The sequence below is a fragment of the Salvelinus fontinalis genome, chromosome 5 (assembly GCF_029448725.1).
Source record: "Salvelinus fontinalis isolate EN_2023a chromosome 5, ASM2944872v1, whole genome shotgun sequence".
NCBI classification, from domain to species: Eukaryota; Metazoa; Chordata; class Actinopteri; order Salmoniformes; family Salmonidae; genus Salvelinus; species Salvelinus fontinalis.
Genome location: NC_074669.1, coordinates 20,128,598 through 20,147,732, shown reverse-complemented (window position 1 = coordinate 20,147,732; position 19,135 = coordinate 20,128,598). Strand labels below are relative to the sequence as shown.

Genomic DNA, 19,135 nt, shown 5'->3' with positions numbered 1-19,135 from the left:
CCTCTCTAGGGGATGTGAGATGCTACCGTCCCACCTGGCCAACATCCAGTGAAATTGCAGAGCGCCAAATTCAAAAACAGAAATGCTCATTATAAAAATTCATGAAAGATACAAGTGTTATACATTGGTTTAAAGATTAACTTCTTGTTAATCCAACCGCTGTGTCAGATTTCAAAAAGGCTATACGGCGAAAGCAAACCATGCGATTATCTGAGAACAGCGCCCTGCAGACATTATTACAAACAGCTAGCAGCCAAGAGGAGGAGTAACAAAAGTCAGAAATAGCGTTAAAATGTATCACTTACCTTTGATCTCCATATGGTTGCACTCCGAAGACTCAATGTTACACAATAAATGTTTGTTTTATTCGATAAAGTACCTCTTTATATTCAAAAACCTTGTTGGTGTGTTTTGTTCAGTAATACATTCGAACAAAGCGTGGTCACAGCAGACAGACGGAAAATCAAAAAAGTACCATAAAAGTTCGTAGAAACATGTCAAACTATGTTTTATAATCCACCCTCAGGTTGTTTTTGTCATAAATAATCAATCATATTTCAACTGAACAAAAGCTTAGTCAATAGAAAAGGAGAAACAAGAAAGGTGCGCTCCCGGTCACACGCTGGACTCATGTCTGGAAATTTCCACTGTCCACTCATTGAAAGTACTGTTTCTCCCTAATTTTTCAGAGTAAAATCCTGAAACAATGCCTAAAGACTGGCCACGTGTTGTGGAAGCCATAGAGATCGTGAACTGCATCATGAGTCTTTGTATGGTGGATAGGCTTTCAATGGAAAAGTGACATTTCAATATAATAGCATTTCCTGGATGGATTTTTCTCAGTTTTTCGCCTGCCATATCAGTTATGTTATACTCACAGACATTATTTTAACAGTTTTAGAAACTTCAGAGTGTTTTCTATCCAAATCTACCAATTATATGCATATCCTTGCTTCTGGACCTGAGTAGCAGGCAGTTTACTTTGGGCACGCTTTTCATCCAAAATTCAAAATGCTGCCCCCTACCCTAGTGAGGTTTTTAAGGCCATTTTATAAGTGAACCAGAGAAAATGAATATGGATGTAAACATTACCCCGGGTGAATTGTTGGAAGACATCAATCTACAAAATGGGAAACCTCCTTTTTAATGATGGATTCCTAGTGGAATCTTATAGACACTTTCGTCCCAAATTGCTAAAGCCTATGTTACTTATGGTCACAACGGCTCTAAAGCAAGATGAACGTCCCCATCCAGTATGGAAGGATCCCCATGATTATGGATTGATACTGAAAGAAGCTTCTACGCCAAAGAAGTTGATGCCAAGTTATATAAAGGGTTGATTGAAACTCTACCCGATGGTTCAGAACCATGTAAGAGAATAAATGGGAAACGGATCTAAAGGAAGAAATTGAGGAGAAATGTTCATACCTGCTCCTACAACCTAAGACAAACTACTGCAATTGAAGATAGTTCATAGGACTAAATGCACTCCCGCCAGAATGTATGTTATGAACCCAGAAATGTCACAAAAAGCACAAAGGAACCCTATTACAGTGCAATCAGGAAAGTATTCAGACCCCTTTTTCCACATTTTGTTACGTTACAGCCTTATTCTAAAATGCATAGAATATTTTTTTCCCTCATCAATCTACATACAATGCCCCATAATGACAAAGCAAAAAACTTTTTTATTTATTTTAAATGTGATTTCTTAAAAAAAAAAATGTGTTCAGACCCTTTACTCAGTACTTTGTTGAAGCAGCTTTTACAGTGATTTACAGCCTCAAAAATTCTTGGGTATGACGCTACAAGCTTGGCACACCTGTATTTGGGGAGTTTAATAAATTTTTCTCTGCTGATCCTCTCAAGCTCTGTCAGTTTGGATGGGGAGCGTTGCTCTATTTTCAGGTTTTTCCAGAGATGTTAGATCGGGTTCAAGTCCGGGCTCTGGCTGGGCCACTCAAGGACATTCAGAGACTTGTCCCGAAGCAACTTTTGATTTGTCTTGGCTGTGTGCTTAGGGTTGTTGTCCTGTTGGAAGGTGACCCTTCGCCCCAGTCTGACATCCTGAGCACTCTGGAGCAGGTTTTCATCAAAGATCTCTCTGTACTTAGCTCTGTTCATCTTTGCTGCGATCCTGACTAGTCTCCCAGTCCCTGCCGCTGAAAAACATCCCCACAGCATGATGCTGCCACCACCATGCTTCACCGTAGGGATGGTGCCAGGTTTCCTCCAGATGTGATGCTTGGCGTTCAGGTTTCATCAGACCACATAATCTTGTTTCTCATGGTCTGAGACCCTAACGTTAGCTGGCTGGCTCTCTAGCGGACACTATTCGTTTCCCAGAGTTGTTTGCTTTTCTAGTTAGAGCCTAAGTTAGCTAGCTAACATTGAACCTGGTTGGTTAGCTCCCAGCACTGTGGGCATTGTTGGCACTTTGTAAATATTTTTTTATATTTTATTATTATTTTTTATTTTACCCCCTTTTCTCCCCAATTTTCGTGGTATCCAATCACTAGTAATTACTATCTTGTCTCATCGCTACAACTCCCGTACGGGCTCGGGAGAGACGAAGGTCGAAAGCCATGCGTCCTCCGAAGCACAACCGAACCAAGCCGCACTGCTTCTTAACACAGCGCGCCTCCAACCCGGAAGCCAGCAGCACCAATGTGTCGGAGGAAACACTGTGTACCTGGCCCCCTTGGTTAGCGCGCACTGCGCCCGGTCCGCCACAGGAGTCGCTGGAGCGTGATGAGACAAGGATATCCCTACCGGTCAAACCCTCCCTAACCCGGACAACGCTATGCCAATTGTGCGTCGCCCCACGGACCTCCCGGTCGCGGCCGGCTGCGACAGAGCCTGGGCGTGAACCCAGAGACTCTGGTGGCGCAGCTAACACTGCGATGCAGTGCCCTAGACCACTGCGCCACCCGGGAGGCCCACTTTGTAAATTATTTAACTACAGAATGGTAGCTGGCTGGTTCGTTAGCTAAAGCTACGTGACGTGTGTACAACGCCTGTTGACTGAATATGGCCGGTGTCAGAAAGTCTCCAAAAAATATAATTTTCTCTCTATTTGATATGAATATGACTTGGCCTATTAAGACACTCAGTTTAATGAATGCTAGGTTTCTTCTGCCACTCTATTTCAGGATCAAACAATGAAGGAATGAAACGGAGTTCTAGGCTAAGTTGATTTTGAATAACCCCAAAACATGGGAGTCCTAAGGTAATAATGAGAGAGCGATAGAAAAAATAAAGCAAAATATAAACATCGAATGAGAAATTTGAACAAGCCTTACAGATGAGCAAAGCATTATAAGACAAAAATTATGCATGCATACGAGGGCCGTAAAAAAAATCCCTCACCATTGCGAACCAAACAACCAAAGGCCTAATCTTACTAACGGAAATATCATAAAAGCATTAAGACAAATTAAAGTTATTCTAATAGTGTTCAATGTCCTTAAGTTGCAGCTTTAAAATGGGAATAATTATGAAAGTCTGAGTAAATATTTTAGGCCACAAGAAGTGAAATTGAGCAAACAATACCAAGGTGGAAAAATCAAATGAGTCAGAACAGAACTTAACTTACTACAGCTGAGTTTATGGAAGAAATTATGCGTAGTTGGCCTAGGCCTATTAACATTTTATTCTAGCTATGTACAACCTACCTAAACGCATATAGTAGCCTAATAAGAGGGGAGGATGAGGCAAAAATGTTATCCAGTTCTGAGGACAGCTGAGTTGCTCTGCATTCCATGATTTACAATCCATCACAAGATGCACAGCCAGCGAGGCTCGTTTTAGCACAAAGATAGGCCTTTTACATACATTTAGGTTGGAGTCATTAAAATTTGTTTTTAAACCACTCCACACATTTCTTATTAACAAACTATAGTTTTGGCAAATTGGTTAGGACATCTACTTTTTGCATGACACAAGTAATCTTTCCAACAATTGTTTAGACACACCGACTTCAAAGTGAAATAATCTATCACAATTCCAGTGGGTCAGAAGTTTACATACACTAAGCTGACTGTGCCTTTAAACAGCTTGGAAAATTCCAGAAAATGATGTTGTGGTTTTAGAAGCTTCTGATAGGCTAATTGACATCATTTGAGTCAATTGGAGGTGTACCTGTGGATGTATTTCAAGGCCTACCTTCAAACTCAGTGCCTCTTTGCTTGACATCATGGGAAAATCAAAAGACATCAGCCAAGACCCCAACAAATTGTAGACCTCCAAGTCTGGTTCATCCTTGGGAGCAATTTCCAAAAGCCTGAAGGTACCACGTTCATCTGTACAAACAATACTACGCAAGTATCAACACCATGGGACCACGCAGCCGTCATACCGCTCAGGAAGGAGACGCGTTCTGTCTCCTAGAGAGGAACGTACTTTGGTGCGAAAAGTGCAAATCAATCCCAAACCAGAACTTTTTATGTCTTCATAAAATAATTCCCTCATTCAATGACCATGGGATCATATGGCTAAGGTTTGCGAGGTAAGTAACTAAGATGTTTAAGGTTGAAATGTTCAGGGGAGATCTTGACAGCATTGTAGTGACTTGTCAATTAAGCTAAGAATATTTTTAAAATTTGTCAGAATTAAATTGTCAGTATTGAATAGAGGAGTTCTAGCCAATGTTGACCGTTTGAGACACTTTTACAACCAGTGTATGCACCATTGGTATCATCAACTGCGCGCACCTGCATCAACTGTTAATATGATGGTTGTGGTTATACATGAGTGCCGGTGGAAATGTATTTTGGGACATGACAATGACATTTAATACATGTTAAATAACCAGTCAAACTACGCTGTTTTGAGTCTATACTGAACAAAAATATAAATGCAACATGCAGTCATTTCAAAGATTTTACGGAGTTACAGTTCATAAAAGGAAATCAGTCAATTGAAATAAATAAATTAGGCCCTAATCTATGGATTCCACATAACTGGGAATACAGATATGCATCTGTTGGTCACAGATACCTTAAAAGAAATGTAGGGGCGTGTATCAGAAAAACGGTCAGTATCTGGTGTGACCACCATCAATGGCTGTGTGAAGATAATTGGCGGGACCTGGAACACGCTGTCATACACGTCGATACAGGGTTTCCCAAACATGCTCAATGGGTGACATGTCTGACTATGCAGGCCAAGGAAGAACATGGACATTTTCAGGAATTGTGTACAGATCCTTGCGACATGGGGCAGTGCATTATCATGCTGAAACATGAGGTGATGGCGGTGGATGAATGGCATGATAATGGGCCTCAGGATCTCTCCACGGTATCTCTGTGCGTTCAAATTGCCATAGATAAAATGCAATTGTGTTCATTTCCCGTAGCTTATGCCTGCCCATAACATAACCACAATGCCACCAATGGGCACTCTGTTTACAATGTTGACATCAGCAAAACGCTTAACCGACCTGCTGCCAAATTCTCTAAAACTATGTTGGAGGTGGTTTGTGGTAGAGAAATGAACATGACATTTTCTGGCACCAGCTCTGGTGGACATTCCTGCAGTCAGCATGCCAATTGCATGCTCCCTCAACTTTGGACATCTGTGGCATTGTGTTGTGTGCCAACTGCACATTTTAGAGTGGCCTTTTCTTGTCCCCAACACAAGGTATTCCTGTGTAATTATCTCTCGCTTTCTCTCACTATCTAATCTGCTTCTCAGACAATTTTTTTTATTTCCCCCAGGCATGCGGACAAGTGTTAAAGTTGAGCCCTGACATCAGCAGACCACTTTTTGAGGTCTGAGAAAAATAGAAAAAATTGGGATTTTGGGATGTAGTTATCCTTTAATGCAAGTGCGCACCAGAAAGAGACTTTTGTTTGGTTCACCATGTTTATGTAGCACTCGTGATTGCAGAGTTTGCACAACAAATGACCACTGGATTGATGTAAATAATCATGTTATTCTGCCAGGTAGGCATGGGCTACTTTGTAGTTAACATTTCAATTGAGAATGTTTTTGGGAAAGCCTTTTCATCTCCACCAGAAGAAGGTTATCATTAGCATCATCGCTAGAGGCTACACAGTGTAGACATACGCGCGCACCACACACACACACACACACACACACAGAGGCATTCCTGTGCCGTTTCAGAAGGTTGAAGGAAAATACAAATCGCCAATGCATTTTGTTCATGTCATATGATAACTTGGGCAAATTAATGCTTTTTCTAGTAAGTTCAATACATTTTTTTAAATATTGTTGAATGCCGTCTGAATTTTGTGATTCCATCGGTGTTTTACCGCAACACAGATTTTATTGGGCCCTAAGAATATCACCCCATCCGATTGGGCAAGACCCTCTCCAACCTTATGCTCTCTGTCTGGCTGTCTAAGCTGGGACTCTCCTGGGATCTGCTGGATCTTGTCCTTGTGGTGTATGATGCCAATTATACCACACCCTTCTGCTGCGTCACACAGCCTAGCGCAACGCAACTGTAGACTACTGCCAGGCCCAGACACATACTTCAGTTTCTACAAAGTGAGTGGACCAATGAGCGTCACACATTACATAATAAGGGTGCTCTTCAAGTTTTTGCATTGAACAAAACAAGAGCAGGCACATGCCAAATGTTTTGACTTCCTTAATTTTCCACTCTTCGTTGTTTGATTTGGACATAAACAACACTAATTTAACATTGTGCACGATTTCATTTAGGCAATAATAGTCTGTTGCGTTTTGATTTTGTTTACCTTGGATCAGACTCAAACATCAATTGGAACATCAGTCAGTCTCGGTATGGAATAATTTTCAGCCTCACTCAACTATCAAGTGCATCCAAAATGTTTAAAGGAAAGGTGAGGCATAGCAGAAGGCCTTCCTGTAGTCCAGTGTTTCCAAACTCCAGTCATCTGGTACCCCCAACGGCGCACACTTTTTGTTGTTGTAGCCAATGCCAAATTAACCTGATACAACTCATTCATCAGGTGGGCTTGTCCAGGGCTACAACAGAAATGTGTACTTTTGGGGGTACACAAGGACTGGAGTTGGGTAAACACTGCTCTAGTCCACTACAGAGAATTATGTAGACCACCACTCACTGTGTTGTGAGCAAGCCTGGGAGGATGCACTTACTCTACATTAACCAATTAAAGGGCTGTGGTGGGCAGGCAGAGGGCTAGAGGCCCATTATTAAAATGTCTGATTTACAGGCCATTGCCCAGTCTGTAATTTGTGCATGCTTAGTGGAGCATGGCTAAATGAAAGATACATGGCGTTTCCCAGCACCCTGGCGTCTCATTATTTGCTCACTGACATTTATGGGACCAGGATGTAGATGGGCAGGGGGGTTGAGGGGTCCTGCCAGTAAGGCCTATTAGCACCACTAAGGTGCTGACCAGACCGTACGGGCTTTGGTGCTGTCCTCTTCCATTATTGTTTGCACAACCACTACCACCACTATAGCTACTCAGAGCTGTCTGCATCAAACTTCAGCTGTTCATCCTTATCTGCCTGATTTTAGGGAAAGTTGTTAATCAATTATGTCAATCTTGAGTGTGTGTTTGTGGAATGTGTAGGCTAAATTAAATAGTTGGGTGATCAGTGTTTAAGGAAAGTTTCATCATTAGCCAGGGCTCAACATTAACGCTTGCCCGGGGCAAGTGTTTTTGTATTGGGGGACAAATAGATTATCGATATAAGTAGTCCGAATGGACAAGTAAAGAAGAAGAAAAACACGCAAAAATCACTGTCAAACAATTAGATTACTCCAATCATAATTGGATCAGTGTCTTCCTGGTGCAATGGTTTGCTCCCTGTCCTCCCAATCTCTGCTGAGCGCATCAGTATAATTATTGTAGGCCTGCGTTGAAAGGCACACTCGGGTGCGAGATGCGTTGTTGATGATAATTGCCAGTGAGCTGGAAAAGCCATGCTCTTTGTGTGTGTACGAACTAAATAACCAGCCAAACTACACAATATCAGATCTATATACAAAAGTATGTGGACACCCCTTCAAATTAGTGGATTTGGCTATTTCAGCCACACCCATTGCTGACAAGTGTATAAAATCGAGCACACAACCATGCAATCTCCATAGACAAACATTGCCAGTAGAATGGCCTTACTGAAGAGCTCAGTGACTTTCCACATGGCACCATCATAGGATGCCACATTTCCAACAAGTCAGTTCGGTAAATTTCTGCCCTGCTGGTTGACTGGGGTAGCTCTAAGTGCTGTTATTGTGAAGTGGAAAAGTGTAGTAGCAACAACTCAGCTGCGAAGTGGTAGGCCACACAAGCTCACAGAACGGGAGTGCTGAAGTGCATTAAAAAAAATAAACGTCTCTCTTGGTTGCAACACTTACTACCGAGTTCCAAACTGCTTCTGGAAGCAACGTCGGAACAATAACTTTTTGTCTGGAGCTTCATGAAATGGGTTGGTGCTGACTTGTTGCACCCTCGACAACTACTGTGATTATTATTATTTGACCATGCTGATCATATTTGATCATCTTGGCCATATTCTGTTATAATCTCCACCCGGCACAGCCAGAAGAGGACTGGCCACCCCTCATAGCCTGGTTCCTCTCTAGGTTTCTTCCTAGGTTTTGGCCTTTCTAGGGAGTTTTTCCTAGCCACCGTGCTTCTACACCTGCATTGCTTGCTGTTTGAGATATCAGCTGATGTAAGTAGGGCTATATAAATACATTTGATTTGGTTTCCATGGCCGAACAGCCGCACGCTAAGTTCACCATGCGCAATGCCAAGCGTCGGCTGGAGTGGTGTGAAGCTCGCCGCTGTTGTACTCTGGAGCAGTGGAAACACATTCTCTGGAATCACGCCTTACCATCTGGCAGTCCGGGTATGGCATCAGCCAAACCCAGATAACTGCCCGAGGAGGATTAATGCTCTGGGGCTGTTTTTCATGGTTCGGGCTTGGCCCCTTGTGGCTGAATGGAAGCAAGTCTCCACAGCAATGTTCCAACATCTAGTGGAAAGCCATCCCAAAAGAGTGGAGGCTGTTATAGCCGTAAAGGAGGGACCAACTCCATATTAATGCCCATGATTTTGAAATTAGATGTTAAACGAGTGTCCACATACTTTTGGTAATGTGGCATTTTGAATTGGCTATCACTCAAGTTAACCATTTAGCTATTAGCATGTACGATGTCCTAAAATAACTTTCCACCGGCACTCGTGTATAACCGCAAATGGCCAACACGCCGTAGTTGAAATGGGTGCGCAGTTGATGAAACCAATGGAGCATACTCCGGTTGGAAAACCGCCTCTACAGTGCTCAAAATTGGCTAGAATTCTGGCCATGTAATTCTGACAAAGTAAAAAAATATTCTTAAATAGCCTAATTGACAAGTAACTCCGACGTTGTCAAGCTCTCCCCTGAACACTGAATATTTTGTCTTACAAATAAATTAACATCTTAGTTGGCTACCTTGCCACCTTAGCCATTTGGTCCATGGTTCATTTTTAATGAGGGAATTATTTTAAGAGACAAGTATTTGGTTGTGATTGTAATGTTGCAGGACAGCCAACCCTCCTCCCGGAGAGTCCAGGAGAGCTACTGGGTGTGCAGGGTTTTGCTCCAGCCCTCCTCAAACACACACCATTGTAGAAGAAAAAATCAGCTACTCAATAGCACCTTGATAAGCTGACTGTGTTTGAGCAGGGTTGGATAAACAGCCTGCACACCCAGTAACTTTCCAGATGGAGGGTTGACAGACCACGTGTTATATTGTAGCCTATCAGTGCAGTATTTTACTTTGTGGATGGTTAAGTGCCTTAGTCAAGGCCACAATGGCAGGAGATATAATGCATAGGATCAGAGACCAGCAGCCTTCCATTGTCAATACCAGTGATAATAAGGAAGGTTATTTTGCAAAGTGGTTCCTTGCATCATACAACACAATTTTCAGTTACCTTTTTAGGCCCATGTTGTAAGACAATTTTGTGTTTTTGAGCTTTCAGACAAGTGAAAAATCAGCCTTACTTGGCTAAAAAAGTTAATCTCAAGCCCTGTTAGAATTGTCTCTCGCTTTGTTCTATACTTTAATGTCGCCCCATGCGTTTTTTCGGCAGTGCTGTCAAACAATGTGTCTCAACTGTCTGGAAGAATATTATTAGCCCCTGCTGTGTTGAAATCAGATTACACTGATGACTTGTCAAGTTAATTCTAAACTCTATTCAGTGACAATAAGCCTTATCGGGACAACATTTTAATTCACATAATATGTACATACACTTTCCAATTTCACATTAGCTACGGGAAGGACACGAGGCAAGAGGGTTCAGTTGACATTCTTGCTTCGCAACTCAAAAGTACCATAAATGTCATATTAGCCACTATCCAGGAGGATAAGCATTGCTAACTATATTAGACCTACTACACTCTTAATTATTTCAACAAAACCATATTACACACTTGAATAACTCAACAATTCACAAGCATGTGCAGACAACAGGTTTATTTTCTCAGCTGCACACTCATTACATTTTAGCTTCAAGACAAAAGCACAGAGTTACTGCTAACTAAAGCTAACAACATGTGTTCAAGTAACGTGAGCCTTTCAAAAATGAACGATCACCCCTCCAATATGAATATAAAAGTACAGTAGACCTACCTTACAACAAACATGCTTCTTTTATCAAGATCATGCAAATCATTAGGCTGCATGTGGTAAAAGCAAATTGCAACTGAAAATATGGGTGTAATTCACCAGGGAGTTGAGATGTTGAGCTGTTATATGGAAGCCCATTCCCACCACCCAAAAATAAAATGCATATAAAGCAAGTTTTCAGAACCCTTGACTTTTTCCACATTTTGTTACGTCACAGCCTTATTCTAAAATGTTGTAAAACAAGATTCGCATCAATCTACACACAATACCCCATAATGACAAAGCAAAAAAATGTTTATTTTTGGCCAATTTACTTTTGAAAAAATATCAAATTTACATAAGTATTCAGACCCTTTACTCAGTACTTTTAGGATGTAATCGTTGCCAACGGTGCTTCAAGTCTTCTTGGGTATGATGCTACAAGCTTGGCAAACCTGTATTTGAGGAGTTTCTCCCATTCTCTGCAGATCCTCTTCAGCTCAGGTTGAATGGGGAGCATTGCTGCACAGCTATTTTCAGGTCTCTCCAGAGATGTTAGATCAGGTTCAAGTCCGGGCTCTGGCTGGGCCACTCATGGACATTCAGAGACTTGTCCCGAAGCCACTCCTGCGTTGGCTTTGCTGTATGCTTTAGAGGTCGATTTAATTAGGGTGGATTTCAAGTTTTCATAACAATTGATAATCGTCATTTTTGGACACCAATCATGACCGATTACATTGCACTCCACGAGGAGACTGCATGGCAGGCTTGACTACCTGTTATGCAGTGCAGCAAGGAACCACAGTAAGGTGCTAGCTAGCATTAAACGTATCTTATAAAAAAACAATCATACTTAACTACACGTAGTTGATGATATTACTCGTTTATCTAGCTTGTCCTGCGTTGCATATAATCGATGCGGTGCCTGTTAATTTATCATTGAATCACAGCCTACTTCGCCAAACGGGTGATTTTAACAAGCGCATTCCGAAAAAGCACTGTCGTTGCACCAGTGTGTACCTAACCATAAACATCAATGCCTTTCTTAAAATCAATACACAAGTATATATTTTTAACTAGGGAAATTGTGTCACTTCTCTTGCGTTCTGTGCAACAGAGTCAGGCTATATGCAGCAGTGTGGGCCGTCTGGCTCGTTGCGAACTGTGTGAAGAGCATCTTCGCCAAACGGGGGATGACTTAACAAAAGCACATTTGCGAAAAAAGCACAATCGTTGCACAAATGTACCTAACCATAAACATCAATGCCTTTCAATATAATCAATACACAGAAGTATATTTTTTTTAAACCTGCATATTTAGTTCAAATAAATCCAGGTTAGCAGGCAATATTAAACTAGGGTAATTGTGTCATTGCACGCAGAGTCAGGGTATATGCAACAGTTTGGGCCGCCTGGCTCCTTGCAAACTAATTTGCAAGAATTTTACGTAATTATGACATAACATTGACAACATTGAAGGTTGTGCAATGTAACAGAAGTAGACTTATGGATGCCACACGTTAGATAAAATACAGAACGGTTCCGTATTTCACTAAAAGAATATACGTTTTGTTTTCGAAATTATAGTTTCCGGATTTGACCAAATTAATGACCTACGGCTTGTATTTCTGTGTGTTATTATGTTATAATTAAGTCTATGATTTGATAGAGCAGTCAGACTGAGCGGTGGTAGGCAGCAGCAGGCTCGTAAGCATTCATTCAAACAGCACTTTTGTGCGTTTGCCAGAAGCTCTTGTGCTTCAAGCATTGAGCTGTTTATGACTTCAAGCCTATCAACTCCTGAGATTAGGCTTGTGTAACCGGTGTGAAATGGCTAGCTAGTTAGTGGGGTGCGCGCTGATAGCGTTTCAATCGGTGACGTCACTCGCTCTGAGACCTTGAAGTAGTTGTTCCCCTTGCTCTGCAAGGGCCGCGGCTTTTGTGGAGCGATGGGTAACGATGCTTCGAGAGTGGCTGTTGTCGATGTGTTCATGGTTCGAGCCCAGGTAGGGGCGAGGAGAGGGATGGAAGCTATACTGTTACACTGGCAGTACTAAAGTGCCTATAAGAACATCCAATATTCAAAGGTATATGAGATACAAATGGTATAGAGAGAAATAGTCCTATAATTCCTATAATAACTACAACCTAAAACTTACCTGGGAATATTGAAGACTCATGTTAAAAGGAACCACCAGCTTTTATATGTTCTAATGTTCTGAGCAAGGAACTTAACCTGTTAGGGGTGCAGCCCGACACCGGTACACTTATGACAACATCCAGCTCAAGTGCAGGGCGCGAAATTCAAAAGATATATTTTTTTAAATATTTAACTTTCACACATTAACAAGTCGAAGACACCAGATGAAAGGTGCACATCTTGTGAATCAAGCCAACATGTCCGATTTTTAAAATGTTTTACAGGGAAGACACAATATGTAAATCTATTAGCTAATCACGTTAGCAAAAGACACCAATATTCTTACTCCATCAGTTTATGACTCCATCAGTAGCTATCACAAATTCGGCCAAATAAAGATAAAAATAGCCACTAACCAAGAAACAACCTCATCAGATGACAGTCTGATAACATATTTATTGTATAGCATATGTTTTTTTTTTTTAAATTTGCATATTTCAGGTATAATTCATAGTTTACATTTCAGCTACAATCAGAAATTGCACCGAAAGCAGCCATAATATTTACAGACACCAACGTCAAATACCTAATTACTCATCATAAAACATTTCTGAAAAATACATAGTGTACAGCAATTGAAAGACAGGCATCTTGTGATTCTAGACAATATTTCCGATTTATTAAATGTTTTACAGCGCAAACAAAATGTAGCGTGAAATTAGCATAGCCACAATAGCCAGCAACACTTGGGCGCCCACGACCAGTCAACATGCACGACAGATATTAGAAATAGCATCATAAAATGTTTCTTACTTTTGCTGATCTTTCATCAGAATGTTGAACAAGGTGTCCTCTGTCCAGATGAGTCGTTGTTTGGATTCAGAATGGCAAATTTCCCTCTTCACTTAGCATTGGCACTAGCCGAGTGGCACAAATCTCTCCGACGTAAACACAGTCAGAGGACGGAACACGGCAAACTCCCGAAAAAATGTCAATAATCTGATTAAACTATATTGAAAAAACATACATTACGATGATATGTTCACATGTATCAAAAAATTCCGAGCCGGGGATAGTTGTCGTCTATTACGGCAGCAAAACAGAAGGCAATGGCACTTCCTTGTCGCGCGTTTCAGAGTACCGGAAGTGGACGGTCACGTCAAAGAAATAGCTTTTATTCCACCCCAGACCAAGATGAACACAAAATTTCTTCTCTCACATTCTCTTGAGACCAAGAGGAAGGCGTATGGAGTGTAAGTAGACTCCTAAGTGTCATGACCATATATAGGCATCAAGTTGAACAGAACACATATTTCTGACATTTCACTTCCTGGTCAGGGAAAGTGCTGCCAAATGAATTCTGTTTCACTCAGAGAAATAATTCCAGCGGTTTTAGAAACTAGAGAGTGTTTTCTATCCAATATTAATAATAATATCCATATTGTACGAGCAAGAATTGAGTAGGAGGCCGTTTGAAATGGGCACGATTTCACTGGCTACTCAACACTTTCCCTTGCAGCCAGAATTAAGTTAGCTTTTTTTACATGCCACATATTGCACTTTTACTTTCTTCTCCAACACTTTGTTTTTGCATTATTTAAACCAAATTGAACATGTTTATTTATTTGAGGCTATATTGATTTGATTGTATTATATTAAGTTGACATAAAAGTGTTCGTTCAGTATTGTTGTAATTCTCATTATTACAAACACATTAAAAAAAATCAGCCGATTAATCAGTATTGCCTTTTTTTGGTCCTCCAATAATCAGTATCGGCGTTAAAAAAATCATAATCGGTCGACCTCTAGTATACTTAGGGTCGTTGACCCGGTGGAAGGTTAACCTTCGTCCCAGTCTGAGGTCCTGAGTACTCTAGAGCAGGTTTTCATCAAGGATCTCTCTGTACTTTGCTCTGTTCATCTTTATCTTTATACTATTCTACCAGTCCCTGCTGCTGAAAAACATCACTGCATGATGCTGCCGCCACCATGCTTCACCGTGACCGGTTTCCTCCAGACGTGACACTTGGCATTCAGGCCAGAGTTCAATCTTGGTTTCATCAGACCAGTCGGTCTTGTTTCTTAGAGTCTGTAGGTGATCAACTAAGACCATATCTCAACATTTTGACTATGGGGTATTGTGTGTAGATTGATGAGGGAAAACATTTAATTTAATCCATTTTACAACAAGGCTGTAATGTAACAAAATGTGGAAAAAGTGGGATCTGAATGAGGATCGGAATACTTTCCGACTGCACTGTATTGGTTATGTTTCTTCATTTGTAGCATTGTGTGGTGATTTCCATCTATCCCTGTTGCAGAAAAGAGCACAGCAGGGCCGCCGGCAAACGTGTGGTGAGCTGGCATTTGACCCAAAAGCTCATGATGTTTTTGACAGGATTTAGTTTTCATCCTCCCTAGGACCAGGAGTAAAAAACAAACAAAAAACATATGACCTGATTAGGAACGATCTGGTCCCATTGTAGCCATATAAAAAGTTTTAAGTTATTGCTATGTCATACCAGGAGTTTTACTTGGTTAGGTTGTCCAGGAACCCCCCCACAAATAGTTTTGTTTGAACGACTATTTCAACATTTTTGACTTGCATAGTTTGACTGACACATCTAGAAATGTACTTGCATATCAAAACATTTGAGATAGTAGGCCTATTGACTTTTTTTATGAAAAAAAATACTGTGACTGGAATGGGCTTCCATAGTTTGGCTCAGGGCAGGCGGCAGCTTCTGTCACAATTTCAGAATGTAACTGCAAATTCAGGTTGTTAACAGCCTAACTCGATAAAAACAAGTCTCAAATATAAGGAAAATATCTATACATTTTAGCTGTTTCAAAAACATTGCTCTACTATTACCATTTTTACTATAGTAGTGTTGAGCTCAACGAGATGGGTGAGTGTCTGAGGTAGCGCTCGAGTCGTGATAGTTTAGGAAGTTTACACAACAGTATGGTTTCTCGAGAATTGATACCTCTTGAGAACCTCCCAAAAATATCCCTTTGCTATCGTCAGTGTGAAAACAGACTAATGCTCACTTTGCCTGGAGAGGTAACAAATTAGGATGACGGTCCACTTTTCCTAATCGAACAAACCGCTAGAGATGGACTCCCCACACTTGTGATGTGTGAATGGTGACATTGTGTGTCTCCTCATTAACAACCACAGATGGCTGCTGCCAACTCTGCCACAGCCTCTTCACTAGACTCCTTCATGGGGATCTCTGTCTGTACCACTGCCCTCTACAGATTTGAGTTGAAGTGGCAATGTCCACTGCAGTCCATGGCTGTTCAGCTAAAGGTCCGTCAGCATGTTCTGACCCACTGTTCCTCTGGCTTAAGGCCTGTCAGCCTGTTCTGACCCACTATCCTCTTGCTAAAGACCTGTCGGTGTGTTCATGCCTCATTAATTTGTTTTGTGTTGTGTACCTCTCATCAGTGACTGTCTCAACTTAGAGCCAGACGAAATGTAAACAATATCTGAACGCTGTCATCATTCAGGAGTTATTTATGGCCGTGATGTTGCTTTGTTTTGCAATGGGGCAATAAATATTCCCAGGCCAGCGGACGGTCGTGCTGCATAATATTGCATGTGGTTTAGGTGATGTCAGTCGTGTCTCGTTGTAATAGGCTAATTGTATTACACTGACTGAGGCCTGGTCATGTTTTGTATTAGGTTAGGTAGTGTGACAGGGCACAGTGAAATGATTCACATGTGGTCCTGTACAAGGATTGGGAGGGTGCAGAGGTAGCTGGTTCAGCTGCCACATGCCTGGACAGACCATACTAACAGCTGCTGGGGTGGGATAGGGTGACCAGGGGGAGTCAGTCTTTCTCAATATGCCCATTGAGCTGAAGCAGAGCTGGATGGGCACCACTGTCTCAGCTGTCTGGGGCTGTCATGGCCAATTCCCAGAGTCCCTGCCCCCAGTCCTCAGCCGTTCTACGCACCAAAGGCACGCACCCATACTGGCACTCTGACAGGCACACGATGTACCTCATGCATGACATGCCAACTGGTGTGGATCAATCTGAAGATGTCCACAGCCTCACTGAGGAAAAGTTAATAGTTGTAAAATGAGACCTGAGGCTTATGACTTGCCAAACAGTGGTTGTTGTTGGTGATTCATATTTCAGATCAGCTATTTATTTTCTATCATTGTGTTGAATTAGTTTATTCAATGATGTGTGAATAAGAGTTTAGATCAATTAATCTTATCCTTAGTTGATATAGAAAATTGATTGACATTGAATTAATACATAGACATTTGGCCATTATCTGACTGCAAATTTTTAAAACTTCATGAGTTGAATTTCAAATGTTCTCCAGCTCTCAGTAGAAAGGAGGATTGAGGCTGACTGTGTAAATGTATTGCGGCCTGTACTGTGCAGTCTGTAGTGTATGATAGAAGTGTGATGTGCTGCAGCAGTGTTGTTCTGACATGAGGCCATCGAGGGCTTGTAGCAGTTGCAGTGTCCTCTTGCCCCCCCCTCCTCCTCAGTCTGTTCAACCTCTCCCTGGAGGCTATGAGTCTCGGCACGTGGCACAGGGGCCCTCTCCCATAGGACTACTAGAACGGCCATCTGCTGTGGACCTCATGACTGCCCCTACCCCACGCTTTGTTCTGTTCCTAAAGAGACCAACACAACTCACTTTCCCAGTGAGCTCAGCTTTCCTCTGTCTGACACACAGCAAGCCCCTCTCTGTGGGATTTCGCCACGGAGAACCATGATCATGGATTTACTTCCTTGTACCAGCCTTGGAAAGTTTGACTTCTGAAAGCCACATCAAAAGCTGAGAGTGGAAGCCTCTGGGTTGAAAAGCAAACCCAGCCCAGCGGGAACCTATTAGTAGTGCTTCAGATACCCTAATTTCACTCAGGGTGAATAAATCAAATGTGTGGGGGGTCTCAGTGACTCCCTCACTCAGTGACTCCCTCACTCACTGCCTCTGTGGAGAGGTTTAGAGAGGGGGAACTGGTCAGACGTCTGTGTTGTACTGGGAACGAAGTGGAAGATGTACTGGGAGCTGTGGCTGAGCCAGTTGACGTCGACCGACCTGCAGCATATGCTGGTGGGGAACAAAGGTGGGAGAACATGACGCCTAGATGGGGCAGGGTCACACTTGACATCGTGGCCACTTTAGTCCTCAGGAGATGTCTTGACGGATATAATATACTGCTTCCATGTGGTGTACTGTGTATGGACAGAGTTTGCCTGCTGAATATTTTGAATGGAGCACTGCATACTTGAGTAGTTTTATTGTGTTTTAGAATGGCGCTCTGTGTACTTTAGTTCAGTGTGCTTCCTGTTTTACTCCCCATTTCACACATTCCACTCATTAGGTTGGATTTGGAGTTCTGGGCCATTTTTCAACTATTTGGTTCAGATGCATGACTTCATAGTTGTTGAGGGCAAGCTGGAATTCAACTCAGTCTTGCACAGTGTGTACCCTGACTTATCAGACCCTATTGTTTTTTATGTCTGTGTAGAACGTCATGGTTAAAAGGAAGTGTAATAGGAAGTAATGATGCCTTTCAGTAAATTATTTACTGGTAACCATTAGCTACTGACCACCACAGACTCTCACTGATGGTTCCAGTCACTTATTGTACATGTATAACTTGGGTGTAGCCAGCCAGTCATTCTTTTGTTTTATAGGCTCCATGAACGAGTTGTTAAATTTTCTCCATACATGAAAAAGTAATCTTCCGGCAAGTAGATTGCTCTCTCCATGCCCACTTTCAACTTTCTTTTTAAATGCCTCTTTCATCCTCTCCCCTCTCCTCCGCTGCCTTTATTTCACTCTTATCCCTCTCTCCCTGGCAGTCGGTAAGCCCCATTCAGCAGCTGCCCAGACATGTTGTGGAGGTTGTTGGCAGCTGTTGAGGAGCCCTGTGAGCGAGTGAGGCTCAGGCATGTTGTGTGGGTGGAGGCCCGCAGTATCTTTCCGACCACGCCGACAGACAGCCCCTCCCCGCAGCTCCTACACTCTTTATATACAGGCAGAGGGGAAAAGCCAAGTAGAACGTTCATGTTGGACCTAGTCCTCACATCTCAGATTAGTGTGTGTGGAAAGTGAAGTGAGCAGAGTGGACAGGCAGAGTATGTATTTGAGGACCCTTCAACCCAGCAGCAGTTTTGAGGAAGAGTGGGTTAGGCTGACAGGCCGGCCCTATACTGGGGCAAAGGATGTGGACGGGCCTAGACTCTCAGGTAGCTACTCCTTCAACCGGGCTCTTTCTGTCTGTCTATTTGGGTAGACTCAGCCTGCCTATTTACTGGACAATTACTGATATTATGTTGGCACTGGTAAATGGCAATTTCAAATATTATTTGAGCCGATTGTTAAAGGAACAGAAGAACAAACTGTGGCAAAACATAAGTGGGCGATAGGA

At 42.1% G+C, this 19,135-nt stretch overlaps 1 protein-coding gene across 2 annotated transcripts in view; it reads left to right on the top strand.

Moving 5' to 3' along the window:
- LOC129855281 (tyrosine-protein kinase ABL2-like) overlaps positions 1 to 19,135 on the top strand; it is a 40,152-nt gene that overhangs the window by 10,521 nt on the left and 10,496 nt on the right. The window contains exon 1 of one of the 2 annotated variants that reach the window (XM_055922775.1): positions 18,696 to 18,953. The exons of the other annotated variant lie outside the window; for it this stretch is intronic. Within the exon in view, the coding sequence (XP_055778750.1) occupies positions 18,845 to 18,953 (109 nt within the window). The 5' untranslated portion in view covers positions 18,696 to 18,844. Of the gene's footprint in view, positions 1 to 18,695; positions 18,954 to 19,135 lie in introns of those variants that run through there. 2 annotated transcript variants of the gene reach the window in all.